General features: G+C 38.1%; 1 protein-coding gene across 1 annotated transcript in view; it reads left to right on the top strand.

Moving 5' to 3' along the window:
- ryr2a (ryanodine receptor 2a (cardiac)) overlaps window positions 1-22,500 on the top strand; it is a 158,606-nt gene that overhangs the window by 19,116 nt on the left and 116,990 nt on the right. Inside the window, exons 13-23 of the mRNA XM_077245689.1 lie at window positions 490-585; window positions 1,179-1,297; window positions 1,702-1,835; window positions 2,591-2,832; window positions 3,603-3,795; window positions 12,039-12,255; window positions 14,703-14,807; window positions 15,654-15,757; window positions 16,150-16,233; window positions 17,296-17,455; window positions 18,299-18,446. Coding sequence (XP_077101804.1) covers window positions 490-585; window positions 1,179-1,297; window positions 1,702-1,835; window positions 2,591-2,832; window positions 3,603-3,795; window positions 12,039-12,255; window positions 14,703-14,807; window positions 15,654-15,757; window positions 16,150-16,233; window positions 17,296-17,455; window positions 18,299-18,446 — 1,602 coding nt within the window. The remainder of the gene's footprint in view (window positions 1-489; window positions 586-1,178; window positions 1,298-1,701; window positions 1,836-2,590; window positions 2,833-3,602; window positions 3,796-12,038; window positions 12,256-14,702; window positions 14,808-15,653; window positions 15,758-16,149; window positions 16,234-17,295; window positions 17,456-18,298; window positions 18,447-22,500) is intronic.

Consider the following 22,500-nt stretch of genomic DNA (forward strand, 5'->3'; position numbering starts at 1 on the left):
AGTTAAAATCATACACATTTATTATTCACAATATGGAAAGAGGAAATAAAACATAGTTTGTTAAGAGCATGACTCAAACATGGGCTTATTCAAGTCCTCTTTTATTTTTGAGTTATTTTTATCCATCCCGCATCTCCCACATGTGTGTGTTTTAGCAAGGCGGTCTGTGTTGGTGAAGGAAGACACTTGCTAGGTTACGTGTCACGACTGCTTTACTCATTTATCCAGTGTAAAACCCGGACACCGCCACACAAATGTGTCTTTTTGTTAATGACTGTCCTAATACAGGATTCAGTTACAGTTACAGCTCATTACCAGTTACAATAGACACTGGAACAGTCTGTCACAGGCAATTCTAGTTGCATTTTTCATCAATTCATTTCTTAAACGATCCTCTGACTATGTTCTGGGCCGCCATCTAGTAGCGAAATATTAATCTCATCACGTGATCATCCGTCCGTGTGTGTGTGTGTGTGTGTGTGTCTGCAGCTGCTCTGATCAGAGGAAACAGGAAGAACTGTGCCCAGTTCTCCAGCTCTCTGGATTGGCTGATCAGTCGTCTGGAACGGTTGGAAGCGTCATCAGGTATGTAGCGTGTAAGGTGTGTATGATGAGTGTTCACTGTACAGGTGTGTTCAGGCAGACACATGTGATGTCACTCTGAGTCATGTGATGTGAAGACCCATCAAGAGGACAGACAGGCCGTGAGGTCATGCTGGTTAGATCAAGTTTGAGTGAGTCAGTTTTCTGATAGTTGATAGTTATCAGCTCTCACACACACACACACACACACACACACACACACACACACACACACACACACACACACACACACACACACAACACAAGCACTAGTGAGCAGCAGGAGTAAGCACACAAACTGTTCACCTCACTCTTTTACACGTGTGAAGGTCATTATATTAATCCCAGCAGATGTCATTTCTCTTAATGAGTGGATCATTACTGAGTGCTGATGTGATGATGCTTGTGGTGTGTGTGTGTGTGTGTGTATGTGATGTGATGCTTTTGATCTGTGTGGTTTGCGTGTTGTGATGTGTGTGTTGTGATGTGATGGTCGTGATGTGTGTGCTGGGATGTGATGGTTGTGGTTTGTGTGTGTGCTGTGATGGTTGTGGTTTGTGTGTGTGATGTGATGGTTGTATTGTGTGTGTGTGCAGGGATTCTGGAGGTTTTGCACTGTGTTCTGGTGGAGAGTCCAGAAGCTCTGAACATCATTAAAGAGGGACACATCAAATCCATCATCTCACTGCTGGACAAACATGGACGCAACCACAAGGTGTGTGTGTGTGTGTGTGTGTGTGTGTCAAACTCTTTTTAATGGTCATGTGGTGTTGTTGATTCGGTTTATTTGGACTGTTGAAAAGCGATTCGCAGATTAATTTCCCTGTGCGAACGTGTGTGTGGCACTTTATATTGAGTTCAATTACTAGTTTTCATGGTTTATTTAGTTATTATTAAACATGAACAGATAAATAACTCAAATAACATAACCATCACCCTAATTAAGATCCTTATTGATGATATGCCTGTTGTTCTGAAAATGAATCATGGCATAATAAATTGTTAAGTATTTGCATCTGTTCGATTTTATTTAAAAAAATATTTTCAAAATGCATTGTCAAAGCTCGTGACGATTAGCCCGTAGCTCCAGTTTTCCATTAGCTTGTGTGTGATGTTCAGGTTCTGGATGTCCTGTGTTCTCTCTGCGTGTGTCACGGGGTGGCGGTGCGCTCCAATCAGCACCTGATCTGTGATAATCTGCTGCCCGGCCGAGACCTGCTGCTCCAGACGCGTCTCGTCAACCACGTCAGCAGGTACGAGAGCGACGCATCACTTCCTGTCCAGCACTCTAACCCTGCGTCTCAGTGTCCACACTATCCATCCTAAAGAGTATGTGAGATGAAAATGAGTGTGTCCTAAAGCAAAGTATGCTGAAAAAAGTATGTCAGAAGTCCCTGGATGATCTACTATTCGAAGTGTGGATCCGTGCTCACTATAACAGCTAATATTACCCACAATCCATTGCGCTTTGGAGGAGGAACTACAAACACGAGTAAAAAGTGTATAAAACTACAAAACATGGCGAATATGCACGACCAACGGTGAGAGGTTTAGATAAAGGTTTGAGTGACTAATTAAAGTTTAACCTGATAGAAAAATATTTATTTAATGTTATCCGTGTTATATTTCATCTGCAATAACAATGTGGACTTTTATAAAGATCCGTTTAGCCATTAACTTTTAAATGCATCATTATTCTGGAGAGGAGAGTCTCCGCATGAAAGACCCGTGACTGCATTTCTCTCTGATACAGTAGGAAATGAAATGTGGAGGATTTTATCTTTGGCCAGTTTGCAAGACAGGATGCGTGTAACTAAGCGACAGAGAGCAACCGTTAAACACACAATTGTATGATGTGATAGTATGTCCCAAAGCTTGTGTACGCTTCTGCTACACACTCAAAAGTATGCACTTTTTCTTTACAAAAAGAGTACATACTTTTAAGGCGTAGTATAAGTATGTGAATCGAGACTCAGCAAATCACTCACTCTCTGTGTTGCTCATTCAGCATGAGGCCCAATATCTTCCTGGGTGTGAGTGAAGGCTCCGCCCAGTACAGGAAGTGGTATTATGAGCTCATCGTGGACCAGGTGCAGGCATTCGTGACGGGCGAGCCCACGCACCTGCGGGTGGGCTGGGCCTCGACTCAGGGATACGGGCCGTATCCGGGCGGAGGAGAGGGATGGGGCGGCAACGGCGTGGGGGACGACCTCTACTCGTACGGCTTCGACGGCCTTCACCTGTGGGCAGGTAACAACACGTGCACTTTAACACAAGTCCTTCCTGTTCTTTAACCAATAGTGTTATTCACTGTTATGCTGTGCTTATATGCGGGTCTTTCAGCTTCATGCCAGAATCATGTGTACCTATTTAGAGGGGTATTTGATTGTGATTTCACTTTTCTAACTTTAGTTAGTGTGTAATGTTGCTGTTTGAGCATAAACAACATCTGTACAAAGTTACAAAGCTCAAAGTTCAAAGAAAAGGAAGATATTTGCTTTTAAAGAAATAGTTTTTTACGGACTACAACTAACGTCTGGTTGGGACTACAACAGCTTCCACCCGCGTTAGTGACATCACAAACCCTAACATTTACATAACCCCGCCCCCGGGAACACACAGTCCATGTTGAGAAGAGGAAGAGTTGTTGTAGTCGAGCACATTTGTGAGTTCAAGCTAAAGCTGTCGCATCCGTCTTTTCACGTTTATTGCAATTCAGTTCGTAACACATGCAATATGCAATAGCATGTCACTCTGTAGGCATCTTACAACAGTTCCCACACGAGTGATTTATAGATTATCATGACAGAATATGCTAATGCTGACTTGAAGATAGTTAACTCCACATCAGCTACATAAATTCATCAATTTATGTATTCATCAAAGTATTGGATAGCTGAGTAAATGAGTATGAGATATTTGCTGATGCTGGTAAAAACATCACTCATAACAGCACATCGTCAGCGGGTTCAATGAGCCACAGGCGATGATGTGACAGTACGGTGGTCTGTGATTGGCAGGTTGCGTGGCGCGTTCGGTCAGTTCACCCAATCAGCACCTGCTTCGGGCCGAGGACGTGGTCAGCTGCTGTCTGGACCTCAGCGCTCCCAGCATCTCCTTCAGGATCAACGGCCAGCCGGTCCAGGGCATGTTCGAGAACTTCAACTCCGATGGACTCTTCTTCCCTGTCGTGTCCTTCTCCGCTGGAGTCAAGTGAGTCACTTTAGCCCCGCCCCTGTGCCATTGGTCAGTCTTTCGCCGTAAATCGTCTGCCGGAACCTAGTTATTTATATATATAAAGTTTTAGATATGGATATTTTTATTACACAAACTCATCGATTCACTTCAGAAGGCCTTTATTAACCACCCGGAGCCCGGAGCACTTTTATGATGGATAGATGGACTTTTATGATGGATAGATGGACTTTTATGATGGATAGATGGACTTTTATGATGGATAGATGCACTTTTATGATGGATAGATGGACTTTTATGATGGATAGATGGACTTTTATGATGATAGATGGACTTTTATGATGGATAGATGGACTTTTATGATGGATAGATGCGCTTTTATGATGGACAGATGCAATTTTATGATGGAGAGATGCACTTTTATGATGGACAGATGCACTTTTATGATGAACAGATGCACTTTTATGATGGATGGATGCACTTTTATGATGGAGAGATGCACTTTTATGATGGATAGATGCACTTTTATGATGGACAGATGCACTTTTATGATGGATAGATGCACTTTTATGATGGATAGATGCACTTTTATGATGGATAGATGGACTTTTATGATGGATAGATGCGCTTTTATGATGGACAGATGCAATTTTATGATGGAGAGATGCACTTTTATGATGGACAGATCCACTTTTATGATGGATAGATGCACTTTTATGATGGATAGATGCACTTTTATGATGGACAGATGCACTTTTATGATGATAGATGCACTTTTATGATGGACAGATGCACTTTTATGATGGATAGATGCACTTTTATGATGGATAGATGCACTTTTATGATGATAGATGCACTTTTATGATGATACATGCACTTTTATGATGGACAGATGCACTTTTATGATGATAGATGCACTTTTATGATGGACAGAGGCACTTTTATGATGGATAGATGCACTTTTATGATGGACAGATGCACTTTTATGATGATAGATGCACTTTTATGATGGACAGATGCACTTTTATGATGGACAGATGCACTTTTATGATGATAGATGCACTTTTATGATGGATAGATGCACTTTTATGATGGACAGATGCACTTTTATGATGATAGATGCACTTTTATGATGATAGATGCACTTTTATGATGGACAGATGCACTTTTATGATGGATAGATGCACTTTTATGATGGACAGATGCACTTTTATGATTGATAGATGCACTTTTATGATGGACAGATGCACTTTTATGATGATAGATGCACTTTTATGATGGACAGATGCACTTTTATGATGGATAGATGCACTTTTATGATGGACAGATGCACTTTTATGATGATAGATGCACTTTTATGATGGACAGATGCACTTTTATGATGGATAGATGCACTTTTATGATGATAGATGCACTTTTATGATGGATAGATGCACTTTTATGATGGACAGATGCACTTTTATGATGATAGATGCACTTTTATGATGGACAGATGCACTTTTATGATGGATAGATGCACTTTTATGATGGATAGATGCACTTTTATGATGGACAGATGCACTTTTATGATGATAGATGCACTTTTATGATGGACAGATGCACTTTTATGATGGACAGATGCACTTTTATGATGGACAGATGCACTTTTATGATGATAGATGCACTTTTATGATGATAGATGCACTTTTATGATGGACAGATGCACTTTTATGATGGATAGATGCACTTTTATGATGGACAGATGCACTTTTATGATGATAGATGCACTTTTATGATGGACAGATGCACTTTTATGATGGATAGATGGACTTTTATGATGATAGATGCACTTTTATGATGGATAGATGGACTTTTATGATGGATAGATGGACTTTTATGATGGATAGATGGACTTTTATGATGGATAGATGCACTTTTATGATGGATAGATGGACTTTTATGATGGATAGATGGACTTTTATGATGGATAGATGGACTTTTATGATGGATAGATGGACTTTTATGATGGACAGATGCACTTTTATGATGGATAGATGGACTTTTATGATGGATAGATGGACTTTTATGATGGATAGATGGACTTTTATGATGGACAGATGCACTTTTATGATGGACAGATGCACTTTTATGATGATAGATGCACTTTTATGATGGACAGATGCAATTTTATGATGGACAGATGCACTTTTATGATGGACAGATGCACTTTTATGATGGACAGATGCACTTTTATGATGGACAGATGCACTTTTATGATGGACAGATGCACTTTTATGATGGAGAGATGCACTTTTATGATGGATAGATGCACTTTTATGATGGACAGATGCACTTTTATGATGGATAGATGCACTTTTATGATGGATAGATGCACTTTTATGATGGATAGATGGACTTTTATGATGGATAGATGCGCTTTTATGATGGACAGATGCAATTTTATGATGGAGAGATGCACTTTTATGATGGACAGATCCACTTTTATGATGGATAGATGCACTTTTATGATGGATAGATGCACTTTTATGATGGACAGATGCACTTTTATGATGATAGATGCACTTTTATGATGGACAGATGCACTTTTATGATGGATAGATGCACTTTTATGATGGATAGATGCACTTTTATGATGATAGATGCACTTTTATGATGATACATGCACTTTTATGATGGACAGATGCACTTTTATGATGATAGATGCACTTTTATGATGGACAGAGGCACTTTTATGATGGATAGATGCACTTTTATGATGGACAGATGCACTTTTATGATGATAGATGCACTTTTATGATGGACAGATGCACTTTTATGATGGACAGATGCACTTTTATGATGATAGATGCACTTTTATGATGGATAGATGCACTTTTATGATGGACAGATGCACTTTTATGATGATAGATGCACTTTTATGATGATAGATGCACTTTTATGATGGACAGATGCACTTTTATGATGGATAGATGCACTTTTATGATGGACAGATGCACTTTTATGATTGATAGATGCACTTTTATGATGGACAGATGCACTTTTATGATGATAGATGCACTTTTATGATGGACAGATGCACTTTTATGATGGATAGATGCACTTTTATGATGGACAGATGCACTTTTATGATGATAGATGCACTTTTATGATGGACAGATGCACTTTTATGATGGATAGATGCACTTTTATGATGATAGATGCACTTTTATGATGGATAGATGCACTTTTATGATGGACAGATGCACTTTTATGATGATAGATGCACTTTTATGATGGACAGATGCACTTTTATGATGGATAGATGCACTTTTATGATGGATAGATGCACTTTTATGATGGACAGATGCACTTTTATGATGATAGATGCACTTTTATGATGGACAGATGCACTTTTATGATGGACAGATGCACTTTTATGATGGACAGATGCACTTTTATGATGATAGATGCACTTTTATGATGATAGATGCACTTTTATGATGGACAGATGCACTTTTATGATGGATAGATGCACTTTTATGATGGACAGATGCACTTTTATGATGATAGATGCACTTTTATGATGGACAGATGCACTTTTATGATGGATAGATGGACTTTTATGATGATAGATGCACTTTTATGATGGATAGATGGACTTTTATGATGGATAGATGGACTTTTATGATGGATAGATGGACTTTTATGATGGATAGATGCACTTTTATGATGGATAGATGGACTTTTATGATGGATAGATGGACTTTTATGATGGATAGATGGACTTTTATGATGGATAGATGGACTTTTATGATGGACAGATGCACTTTTATGATGGATAGATGGACTTTTATGATGGATAGATGGACTTTTATGATGGATAGATGGACTTTTATGATGGACAGATGCACTTTTATGATGGACAGATGCACTTTTATGATGATAGATGCACTTTTATGATGGACAGATGCAATTTTATGATGGACAGATGCACTTTTATGATGGACAGATGCACTTTTATGATGGACAGATGCACTTTTATGATGGACAGATGCACTTTTATGATGGACAGATGCACTTTTATGATGGACAGATGCACTTTTATGATGATAGATGCACTTTTATGATGGACAGATGCACTTTTATGATGGACAGATGCACTTTTATGATGGACAGATGCACTTTTATGATGATAGATGCAATTTTATGATGGACAGATGCACTTTTATGATGGACAGATGCACTTTTATGATGGACAGATGCACTTTTATGATGGATAGATGCACTTTTATGATGGACAGATGCACTTTTATGATGGACAGATGCACTTTTATGATGGACAGATGCACTTTTATGATGATAGATGCACTTTTATGATGGACAGATGCACTTTTATGATGGAGAGATGCACTTTTATGATGATAGATGCAATTTTATGATGGACAGATGCACTTTTATGATGATAGATGCACTTTTATGATGGACAGATGCACTTTTATGATGGACAGATGCACTTTTATGATGGAGAGATGCACTTTTATGATGATAGATGCAATTTTATGATGGACAGATGCACTTTTATGATGATAGATGCAATTTTATGATGGACAGATGCACTTTTATGATGATAGATGCACTTTTATGATGGACAGATGCACTTTTATGATGATAGATGCACTTTTATGATGGACAGATGCACTTTTATGATGGATAGATGCACTTTTATGATGATAGATGCACTTTTATGATGGATAGATGCACTTTTATGATGATAGATGCACTTTTATGATGGATAGATGCACTTTTATGATGGACAGATGCACTTTTATGATGGAGAGATGCACTTTTATGATGATAGATGCACTTTTATGATGGACAGATGCACTTTTATGATGGATAGATGCACTTTTATGATGATAGATGCACTTTTATGATGGATAGATGCACTTTTATGATGATAGATGCACTTTTATGATGGATAGATGCACTTTTATGATGGACAGATGCACTTTTATGATGGAGAGATGCACTTTTATGATGATAGATGCACTTTTATGATGGACAGATGCACTTTTATGATGGAGAGATGCACTTTTATGATGATAGATGCAATTTTATGATGGACAGATGCACTTTTATGATGGATAGATGCACTTTTATGATGGACAGATGCACTTTTATGATGATAGATGCACTTTTATGATGGACAGATGCACTTTTATGATGGATAGATGCACTTTTATGATGATAGATGCACTTTTATGATGGATAGATGCACTTTTATGATGGACAGATGCACTTTTATGATGATAGATGCACTTTTATGATGGACAGATGCACTTTTATGATGGATAGATGCACTTTTATGATGGATAGATGCACTTTTATGATGATAGATGCACTTTTATGATGATAGATGCACTTTTATGATGGACAGATGCACTTTTATGATGGATAGATGCACTTTTATGATGGACAGATGCACTTTTATGATGATAGATGCACTTTTATGATGGACAGATGCACTTTTATGATGGATAGATGCACTTTTATGATGGATAGATGGACTTTTATGATGATAGATGCACTTTTATGATGGATAGATGGACTTTTATGATGGACAGATGCACTTTTATGATGGACAGATGCACTTTTATGATGATAGATGCACTTTTATGATGGACAGATGCACTTTTATGATGGATAGATGCACTTTTATGATGGATAGATGGACTTTTATGATGGATAGATGGACTTTTATGATGGATAGATGGACTTTTATGATGGATAGATGGACTTTTATGATGGATAGATGCACTTTTATGATGGATAGATGGACTTTTATGATGGATAGATGGACTTTTATGATGGATAGATGGACTTTTATGATGGATAGATGGACTTTTATGATGGACAGATGCACTTTTATGATGGACAGATGCACTTTTATGATGATAGATGCACTTTTATGATGATAGATGCACTTTTATGATGGACAGATGCACTTTTATGATGGATAGATGCACTTTTATGATGGATAGATGGACTTTTATGATGGATAGATGGACTTTTATGATGGATAGATGGACTTTTATGATGGATAGATGGACTTTTATGATGGATAGATGCACTTTTATGATGGATAGATGGACTTTTATGATGGATAGATGGACTTTTATGATGGATAGATGGACTTTTATGATGGATAGATGGACTTTTATGATGGATAGATGGACTTTTATGATGGACAGATGCACTTTTATGATGGACAGATGCACTTTTATGATGATAGATGCACTTTTATGATGGACAGATGCAATTTTATGATGGACAGATGCACTTTTATGATGGACAGATGCACTTTTATGATGGACAGATGCACTTTTATGATGGACAGATGCACTTTTATGATGATAGATGCACTTTTATGATGGACAGATGCACTTTTATGATGGACAGATGCACTTTTATGATGGACAGATGCACTTTTATGATGATAGATGCAATTTTATGATGGACAGATGCACTTTTATGATGGACAGATGCACTTTTATGATGGACAGATGCACTTTTATGATGGATAGATGCACTTTTATGATGGACAGATGCACTTTTATGATGGACAGATGCACTTTTATGATGGACAGATGCACTTTTATGATGATAGATGCACTTTTATGATGGACAGATGCACTTTTATGATGGACAGATGCACTTTTATGATGGAGAGATGCACTTTTATGATGATAGATGCACTTTTATGATGGACAGATGCACTTTTATGATGATAGATGCAATTTTATGATGGACAGATGCACTTTTATGATGGACAGATGCACTTTTATGATGATAGATGCAATTTTATGATGGACAGATGCACTTTTATGATGGATAGATGCACTTTTATGATGGATAGATGCACTTTTATAATGGACAGATGAACTTTTATATTGAATAGATGCACTTTTATGTTGAATAGATGCACTTTTATGATGGACAGATGCACTTTTATGATGGATAGATGCACTTTTATGATGGATGGATGCACTTTTATCATGGACAGATGCACTTTTATGATGGACAGATGCACTTTTATGATGGATAGATGGACTTTTATGATGGATAGATGGACTTTTATGATGGATAGATGGACTTTTATGATGGATAGATGGACTTTTATGATGGATAGATGGACTTTTATGATGGACAGATGCACTTTTATGATGGATAGATGGACTTTTATGATGGATAGATGGACTTTTATGATGGACAGATGCACTTTTATGATGGATAGATGCACTTTTATGATGGACAGATGCAATTTTATGATGGACAGATGCACTTTTATGATGGACAGATGCACTTTTATGATGGATAGATGCACTTTTATGATGGACAGATGCACTTTTATGATGGACAGATGCACTTTTATGATGGACAGATGCACTTTTATGATGATAGATGCACTTTTATGATGGACAGATGCACTTTTATGATGGACAGATGCACTTTTATGATGGACAGATGCACTTTTATGATGATAGATGCAATTTTATGATGGACAGATGCACTTTTATGATGGACAGATGCACTTTTATGATGGACAGATGCACTTTTATGATGGATAGATGCACTTTTATGATGGATAGATGCACTTTTATAATGGACAGATGAACTTTTATATTGAATAGATGCACTTTTATGTTGAATAGATGCACTTTTATGATGGACAGATGCACTTTTATGATGGATAGATGCACTTTTATGATGGATGGATGCACTTTTATCATGGACAGATGCACTTTTATGATGGACAGATGCACTTTTATGATGGATAGATGGACTTTTATTATGGACAGATTCACTTGTATGATGGAAAGATGCATTTTTATGATGGACAGATGCACTTATATGATGATAGATGCACTTTTATGACGGATAGATGCACTTTTATGATGGACAGATGCACTTTTAACGACTTCAAAACAGAAACAGCCATTCACTGCCATTATAAAGCTTGGAAGAGTCAGGACATTTTTTAATATAACTGATTGTATTTGTCTGAAAGAAGAATGTCATACACACCTAGGATGACTTGAGGGTGAGTAAATCTTCTGATTGGCTGTTAGTGTTTTTATCCTTCATCAGCTGGAAAAATCGTCATAAATCATTCCTCTGTGTTGTGATGTGGAGTGATTAAAACTGTATAGTTACAGTTATCATTATGGCTCATTATAGTATTAGTTGTTCTTGTTGACGTAAACGCTCCTCCTCCTCCTCAGAGTGCGCTTCCTGTTGGGCGGTCGTCATGGCGAGTTCAAGTTCCTGCCTCCATCCAGTTACGCTCCGTGTTTCGAGGCAGTTTTACCGCGAGAGAAGCTGAGAGTGGAGAACAGTCAGGAGTATAAACATGATCACGGGAGAACAAGAGACCTCCTCGGACCCACGGTCACACTGTCACAGGCAGCCTTCACCCCAACACCTGTGGACACCAGTCAGGTACACACACACACACACACACACACACACACACACGACCTCCTCGGACCCACGGTCACACTGTCACAGGCAGCCTTCACCCCAACACCTGTGGACACCAGTCAGGTACACACACACACACACACACACACACACACACACGACCTCCTCGGACCCACGGTCACACTGTCACAGGCGGCCTTCACCCCAACACCTGTGGACACCAGTCAGGTACACACACACACACACACACACACACACACACACACACACACACACACACACACACGACCTCCTCGGACCCACGGTCACACTGTCACAGGCAGCCTTCACCCCAACACCTGTGGACGTCAGTCAGGTACACACACACACACACACACACACACACACACGACCTCCTCGGACCCACGGTCACACTGTCACAGGCAGCCTTCACCCCAACACCTGTGGACACCAGTCAGGTACACACACACACACACACACACACACACACACACACAACCTCCTCGGACCCACGGTCACACTGTCACAGGCAGCCTTCACCCCAACACCTGTGGACACCAGTCAGGTACACACACACACACACACACACACACACACACACACACACACACACACACACACACACACACACGACCTCCTCGGACCCACGGTCACACTGTCACAGGCAGCCTTCACCCCAACACCTGTGGACGTCAGTCAGGTACACACACACACACACACACACACACACACACGACCTCCTCGGACCCACGGTCACACTGTCACAGGCAGCCTTCACCCCAACACCTGTGGACACCAGTCAGGTACACACACACACACACACACACACACACACACACACACACACACACACACACACACAACCTCCTCGGACCCACGGTCACACTGTCACAGGCGGCCTTCACCCCAACACCTGTGGACACCAGTCAGGTACACACACACACACACACACACACACACACACACACACACACACACACACACACACACGACCTCCTCGGACCCACGGTCACACTGTCACAGGCAGCCTTCACCCCAACACCTGTGGACACCAGTCAGGTACACACACACACACACACACACACACACACACACACACACACACACACACACGACCTCCTCAGACCCACGGTCACACTGTCACAGGCAGCCTTCACCCCAACACCTGTGGACGTCAGTCAGGTACACACACACACACACACACACACACACACACACACACACACACACACACACACACACGACCTCCTCGGACCCACGGTCACACTGTCACAGGCGGCCTTCACCCCAACACCTGTGGACACCAGTCAGGTACACACACACACACACACACACACACACACACACACACACACACGACCTCCTCGGACCCACGGTCACACTGTCACAGGCAGCCTTCACCCCAACACCTGTGGACACCAGTCAGGTACACACACACACACACACACACACACACACACACACAACCTCCTCGGACCCACGGTCACACTGTCACAGGCAGCCTTCACCCCAACACCTGTGGACACCAGTCAGGTACACACACACACACACACACACACACACACACACACACACACGACCTCCTCGGACCCACGGTCACACTGTCACAGGCAGCCTTCACCCCAACACCTGTGGACACCAGTCAGGTACACACACACACACACACACACACACACACACACACACACACACACACACACACACACAACCTCCTCGGACCCACGGTCACACTGTCACAGGCAGCCTTCACCCCAACACCTGTGGACACCAGTCAGGTACACACACACACACACACACACACACACGACTTCCTCTGACCCACGGTCACACTGTCACAGGCAGCCTTCACCCCAACACCTGTGGACACCAGTCAGGTACACACACACACACACACACACACACTTACACACACACACACAACCTCCTCGGACCCACGGTCACACTGTCACAGGCGGCCTTCACCCCAACACCTGTGGACACCAGTCAGGTACACACACACACACACACACACACTTACACACACACACACACACACACACACACACACACACACACACACACACACACACACACACCCACCCATCACACACACACACACACACGACCTCCTCGGACCCACGGTCACACTGTCACAGGCAGCCTTCACCCCAACACCTGTGGACACCAGTCAGGTACACACACACACACACACACACACACACACACACACACACACACACACACACACACACACACACACACACACACACACACACACACACACACACACACCCACCCATCACACACACACACACACACGACCTCCTCGGACCCACGGTCACACTGTCACAGGCAGCCTTCACCCCAACACCTGTGGACACCAGTCAGGTACACACACACATACACACACTCATGTTGTTTGTGCCGTTCATGACTATGTTCAGGCGTGATGATCACGTGTGTGTGATGGTGTGTCTGGCGTGTAGATCGTGCTGCCGCCACATCTAGAGCGGATCCGAGAGAAACTGGCAGAGAACATCCATGAGCTGTGGGTGATGAACAAGATCGATCTCGGCTGGACCTACGGAACGGTGCGTCACACACACACGCTTCTGTTTCTTTCTTCTGTGGACGTTTCAAATGCTTCTGTTGAATCAGTGATTCACAAACATTTTCATCAGCTGAATATAGATGTATTTCGATAATTCAACAAAACATTCACTCGTTTGGTGTTCTATGATGTCAGTTAAAAGTCACTTGTTGACATGCATTTAAACAAATATAATATTACATTTATTTTTTTGTACATTGTTTATTTGGACTGTTTTTATTTTTACATTATTTATTTTAATTTTACATTTTTGTTGATTAATAATCACTTAATTATTAAGTGTTTTATATATATATATTTGTATTGTATAATGTATTTTTATTTATTCCAAAGACATAATTTAATCATTTTAAGTTTCACTTTGAATATATTTGTTTTAATTGTAATTCATTTCAAGTATAACATAATTTAATATAATATTTTAATAAATTATAATAAAAGCAGTTTTATTTTGACTTTTATTTTCAAATGATTTTTTTTAATTTGGCATTTTTATGATTGAATTAATTATTAGCCTTCACGTGACAAACTAATCATAATACGTTGTTTGTTTTAATTACTGTAAGAAAGTTGAAGTTTCTGCCATAATCATTTAATGTTCCTCATTTATTCCCTATAAAATATGTGTGTGTAAAACTCTGGGCCTCTTGATCTCCATCGGTCACAGTGTGTTTACAGGAAGTCACACAGTGTGATATAAGGGTCTCTCTCTTCAATATGATCCTCGTTTTGATGAATTTCTCCCAAGATGTCTGATTCTGCATCCTGTTATGAATGTTCAAATGTAATAACACAAATATGATTGCCTCTGTTGTTGACGATGCAGGTGAGAGATGATAATAAACGTCAGCATCCGTGTCTGGTCGAGTTCTCCAGACTTCCTGAACAAGAGCGCAGCTACAACCTGCAGATGTCCCAGGAGACGCTCAAGTACGCATGCTTATTCCTTTGAGATCGGGATTTACTAAACATTACTATTTAGTTATAATTGAAGATGTATGCATTCAGTTTTTATTGAATGGTATTTAATTGTTTGCGAGATTTAATTGCGAGAGATCTGATGTGTGTGTGAATGATGTGATGATGAGTGTGAGAGATCTGATGTGTGTGTGAATGATGTGATGATGAGTGTGAGAGATCTAATGTGTGTGTGTGAATGATGTGATGATGAGTGTGAGAGATCTAATGTGTGTGTGTGAATGATGTGATGATGAGTGTGAGAGATCTGATGTGTGTGTGAATGATGTGATGATGAGTGTGAGAGATCTAATGTGTGTGTGTGAATGATGTGATGATGAGTGTGTGTGTGTGTGTGTGTGCAGGACTCTTCTGGCGCTGGGTTGTCATGTCGGCGTGACGGATGAACGAGCGGCAGAGAACGTCAAAAATCTCAAGCTTTCAGTGAAGTGAGTGTGTGAAACTTCACCTTAACATGTGTATGTGTCAGGATATATTCAGACTCTGCTGTCACCGTCAGACGTGTAGTTAAGAGAACTCGCTCTGTGTCCTCATGTATAACGGCAGCGTCGCACAGAACCGGCCCTGAACGAGCCGTACGCCACTTCACACACACGAGCTGTGATTTATAAACACACACTCGCCGGGAGAATGTGTGTGTGCGTCTGTAAGTTACTCTGATCATCAACAACACCGATGATGATCTGAGCGACTGATGAAGGAAAAACACTTTCATATTCATTATGAGTCATCATCATAAATACAGTGAAGTTCACAATAACAGTTTAAATACATAAAAGAAAGATTTAATGCCATTCTCATTAATGGAGTTAAGCACTCAAATCATTACCGAGAAGTTACAACATTTCATATATTCTAATAAATATAAATTGAGGAAATAATTTCATGCAAATAATGATCCATAATGCACAATAAGACCTATCTGTTTCCATAAAAAATATAAAGAAATTATAAAAAATACTATTTGGCCAGTGGAAAAGATTAAGAAAAACATTTTCTGAAATGTATTTTATACTGTTTGACTTATTTATTCAAAAACAATGCAAGGATCGGCTACTAAATGATTTTTATCAATGTAATGTGACGCACATCCGTATCTCGTATTTTCCTAATGTCTTGTACCGTTAATATGCATATGCAAATGATATGCAGATGAGGATCTGCACAGTAAAACGAGCTCATATATGGATATTCGGGAGGAGACGCGTGTGCACTATCTTCCTCTGACTGGGATTATAAAGGGGATTCTGCGCAGGTTCTGGCGTACACACAGCTTTATAATCTGAATATTTTTGCCGTACGACATTTTTGTCTTTCGGGCGCAGACACACTTTTAGTGCGGATCCTACACACAGGTTTATAAACGAGAGCCCTGTTGTGTGGCTTTCTCAGACCCCTCCATATAGAACCTGTTCCTCTGAGAGTGTGGTTAGTGATGGTTGGGTTAGAGTGTTCTTGTACGGATGGGTTAGCGTGTGTTCTGCTGTCAGATACGAGCTCTCCTGCGGGTATAAACCGGCACCGATGGACCTGAGCCACATCAAACTGGCGTCGACCCAGGAGGCCATGGTGGACAAACTGGCAGAGAACGCTCACAACGTGTGGGCCAGAGACCGCATACGGCAGGGCTGGACATACGGCATACAGCAGGTCAGTGTGTGTAGTGTGTGTAGTGTGTGTAGTGTGCATCCGACAGGCTCCATCACAAACCCTACATAGGTGCTTCCGAAATGTGCACTGCATGATTGGACTGTTTTAAATGTTGCGTTCAAGTAGTGTCAGAAAGACAGAGTTGAACACAAATGAACGCCACCACAAAGTCATGATCAAAAGTGAGAGACTTAACTTTCGTGATGAAAGGGAAGTTGTGCTGGTCTTTTCTCCTCTATTGTTCTGTTTATCGAGTGAAACGCTTCAGGAACAAGAACACATGTGGGCGGGGCTTGATTGTGTCTGTGATGAATTGATTGGATGGTTGTGGTTTGCTTTTGGCTGATCTCATGTGAGTGACAGGTTATAGCCCCGCCCACATCATCAGAGAAGAGAAGAGACGCTGCAAGAGGAACTTATTCTCATTCACGATTATTAAAACAATAATGATGTGCACCCATAAATCATTTAGAATAAACACTTCAATATTCCATAAAAAACAAGATTTCATGGGAACTTTGAGCCCTAAATTTGATCCAGCATCTGTAAAAAAAAAATTACATATATTTTTAAAAAAAGTCTTTGTATTTCATATTGTAAAAATGATTTATTCATTTCATGTGTCCATGAAGTTACAAATAAAGAGTAAAATAGAAAGAAATAGCAGCTTTTAGGTTTGAAGTGTTAAATTCATTGGATTGTCAAAAATAGGCATATGAAACCTGTGGTTTTACATTGAATTTACATTAGAAATGACTCTACTGTGATGTACACACACACTGATACTGTGACACTGAAGCAGCGAGATTCACGTCTCTCACACACGTCTCTGTGTCTCTGCAGGACATTAAGAGCCGGAGAAACCCTCGTCTCGTTCCGTACGTTCTTCTGGACGAGAGGACCAAGAAATCAAACAAGGACAGTCTCCGGGAAGCTGTGCGGACACTGCTGGGATACGGATACAACCTGGAGGCTCCGGATCAGGACCACGGTACCACGGGTCTAACTTACACTACACACACTGCGCTCATCTCACATCTATAGCAGGGCTATTAACTAAAACTAAAGCCAAAAAAATAAAAAATGTATTACTTGAAATGAAATAAAATATAAAAAACGCATTTATTTCAGCTAGTTACTACTATTGTGCTAAAATATCTAAAAATAAATTAGGTAAAAATAAAAACAACTATATAGATTAATATAAAGGACAAAAACACACAACAAAATTACTAAAACTTACTATAATTATAAAATCTAATTCAAAATATTACCAGAACTATTATGGTATATCAAAGATACTAAAATAACGTTTTCATTACTTTAAATGAATTAAACATTAACTAAAATAAAATAAAATATTTAAAAAAAACTTTTTTAGTTTAAATCGAAGTACCAGAATAGTGAAAACTAATAAATAAACTAAAACTTAATAAAAACTATATAGACATATTTAAAAAACAAATAACAATGACAAAAACAAACTTACTAAAATTAAAATAAAAACAAAATATCAAAAGTAAAATCTATTTTGAAATATGAATGAACTATAATAATATATCAATGATAGTAAAGTGATTCCTTGATGTGTTGTATTAAACATGACTAGCCACAACTTCAGTGTTAGGGGCGGGGCTAGAGTCCACAGAGCATTTGATTGGACAGAAAATCTCTATTGGTGGTACAGCAGAAAGAGTCTGTACAGTTTGAATACAAATATCTTCTAAATGTGATTTTGTCATAGTTTTGGAGAACAAGAGTTTAATGTGAGACAACAGGCAAAAACATTGTTTTTCATGCACTGGTCGGTTTCAAGGTCTATTTCTGCTTCCATAACATGTGACTAGTGGAAAGAAAACATCACAAAACACATGTTTAATTGTTTATTTTAATGCACTTTATCTAAATCCATCTCTTTAAAGTCAGAAATCTCCACTTCTATATTCTAAAGGTTTGTTCATGCATCATTCACATGATTTATAGAACATATTACTATGGAAGCTTGTTTCCACCACAGAATAAAAAATAAAAAAGGTAATTGTGACCTTTTATCTCAGAATTGCGTGATATAAAGTCAGAATTGTGTGATATAAAGTCAGAATTGCGTGATATAAAGTCAGAATTACGTGATATAAAGTTAGAATTGTGTGATATAAAGTCAGAATTGTGTGATATAAAGTTAGAATTGTGTGATGTAAAGTTAGAATTCTGTGATGTAAAGTCAGAATTGTGTGATAAAGTCAGAATTGTGTGATATAAAGTCAGAATTGCGTGATATAAAGTCAGAATTGTGTGATGTAAAGTCAGAATTGTGTGATATAAAGTTAGAATTGTGTGATATAAAGTTAGAATTGTGTGATATAAAGTCAGAATTACGTGATATAAAGTTAGAATTGTGTGATGTAAAGTCAGAATTGTGTGATGTAAAGTTAGAATTGTGTGATGTAAAGTTAGAATTCTGTGATGTAAAGTCAGAATTGTGTGATGTAAAGTTAGAATTGCGTGATATAAAGTTAGAATTGTGATATAAAGTTAGAATTGCGTGATATAAAGTTAGAATTGTGTGATGTAAAGTTAGAATTGTGTGATGTAAAGTTAGAATTGCGTGATATAAAGTTAGAATTGTGTGATGTAAAGAATTGTGTGATGTAAAGTTAGAATTGCGTGATGTAAAGTTAGAATTGTGTGATATAAAGTTAGAATTGTGTGATATAAAGTTAGAATTGTGTGATATAAAGTTAGAATTGCGTGATATAAAGTTAGAATTGTGTGATAAAAAGTCAGAATTGTGTGATATAAAGTCAGAATTGCGTGATATAAAGTTAGAATTGTGTGATATAAAGTTAGAATTGTGTGATATAAAGCCAGAATTGTGTGATATAAAGTCAGAATTGTGTGATATAAAGTTAGAATTGTGTGATATAAAGTTAGAATTGTGTGATATAAAGTTAGAATTGCGTGATATAAAGTTAGAATTGCGTGATATAAAGTTAGAATTGTGTGATATAAAGTTAGAATTGTGTGATATAAAGTTAGAATTGCGTGATATAAAGTTAGAATTGCGTGATATAAAGTTAGAATTGCGTGATATAAAGTTAGAATTGTGTGATATAAAGTTAGAATTGCGTGATATAAAGTTAGAATTGTGTGATATAAAGTCAGAATTGTGTGATATAAAGTCAGAATTGTGTGATATAAAGTCAGAATTGTGTGATATAAAGTTAGAATTGTGTGATATAAAGTTAGAATTGTGTGATATAAAGTTAGAATTGTGTGATATAAAGTTAGAATTGTGTGATATAAAGTTAGAATTGTGTGATGTAAAGTTAGAATTGTGTGATATAAAGTCAGAATTGTGTGATAAAGTTAGAATTGTGTGATGTAAAGAATTGTGTGATGTAAAGTTAGAATTGTGTGATGTAAAGTTAGAATTGTGTGATATAAAGTTAGAATTGTGTGATATAAAGTTAGAATTGCGTGATATAAAGTTAGAATTGCGTGATATAAAGTTAGAATTGTGTGATATAAAGTTAGAATTGTGTGATATAAAGTTAGAATTGTGTGATGTAAAGTTAGAATTGTGTGATATAAAGTTAGAATTGTGTGATATAAAGTTAGAATTGCGTGATATAAAGTTAGAATTGTGTGATATAAAGTTAGAATTGTGTGATATAAAGTTAGAATTGTGTGATATAAAGTTAGAATTGCGTGATATAAAGTTAGAATTGTGTGATATAAAGTTAGAATTGTGTGATGTAAAGTTAGAATTGTGTGATGTAAAGTTAGAATTGTGTGATATAAAGTTAGAATTGTGTGATATAAAGTTAGAATTGTGTGATGTAAAGTTAGAATTGTGTGATATAAAGTTAGAATTGTGTGATATAAAGTTAGAATTGCGTGATATAAAGTTAGAATTGTGTGATATAAAGTTAGAATTGTGTGATATAAAGTTAGAATTGCGTGATATAAAGTTAGAATTGTGTGATATAAAGTCAGAATTGTGTGATATAAAGTTAGAATTGTGTGATGTAAAGAATTGTGTGATGTAAAGTTAGAATTGTGTGATGTAAAGTTAGAATTGTGTGATATAAAGTTAGAATTGTGTGATATAAAGTTAGAATTGTGTGATATAAAGTTAGAATTGCGTGATATAAAGTTAGAATTGTGTGATGTAAAGTTAGAATTGTGTGATGTAAAGTTAGAATTGCGTGATATAAAGTTAGAATTGCGTGATATAAAGTTAGAATTGTGTGATATAAAGTTAGAATTGCGTGATATAAAGTTAGAATTGCGTGATATAAAGTTAGAATTGTGTGATATAAAGTTAGAATTGTGTGATGTAAAGTTAGAATTGTGTGATGTAAAGTTAGAATTGTGTGATATAAAGTTAGAATTGTGTGATATAAAGTTAGAATTGTGTGATATAAAGTTAGAATTGTGTGATGTAAAGTTAGAATTGTGTGATATAAAGTTAGAATTGTGTGATATAAAGTTAGAATTGTGTGATGTAAAGAATTGTGTGATGTAAAGTTAGAATTGTGTGATGTAAAGTTAGAATTGTGTGATATAAAGTTAGAATTGTGTGATATAAAGTTAGAATTGTGTGATATAAAGTTAGAATTGCGTGATATAAAGTTAGAATTGTGTGATATAAAGTCAGAATTGCGTGATATGAAGTTAGAATTGTGTGATATAAAGTCAGAATTGTGTGATATAAAGTCAGAATTGTGTGATATAAAGTCAGAATTGTGTGATATAAAGTCAGAATTGTGTGATATAAAGTTAGAATTGCGTGATATAAAGTTAGAATTGCGTGATATAAAGTTAGAATTGCGTGATATAAAGTTAGAATTGCGTGATATAAAGTTAGAATTGTGTGATATAAAGTTAGAATTGCGTGATATAAAGTTAGATTTGCGTGATATAAAGTTAGAATTGTGTGATATAAAGTTAGAATTGCGTGATATAAAGTTAGAATTGCGTGATATAAAGTTAGAATTGCGTGATATAAAGTTAGAATTGCGTGATATAAAGTTAGAATTGCG

Source organism: Siphateles boraxobius, unplaced genomic scaffold, assembly GCF_051911475.1.
Source record: "Siphateles boraxobius isolate OS27281-9 unplaced genomic scaffold, OSU_SipBor_1 28, whole genome shotgun sequence".
In the NCBI taxonomy this organism is placed as follows: domain Eukaryota; kingdom Metazoa; phylum Chordata; class Actinopteri; order Cypriniformes; family Leuciscidae; genus Siphateles; species Siphateles boraxobius.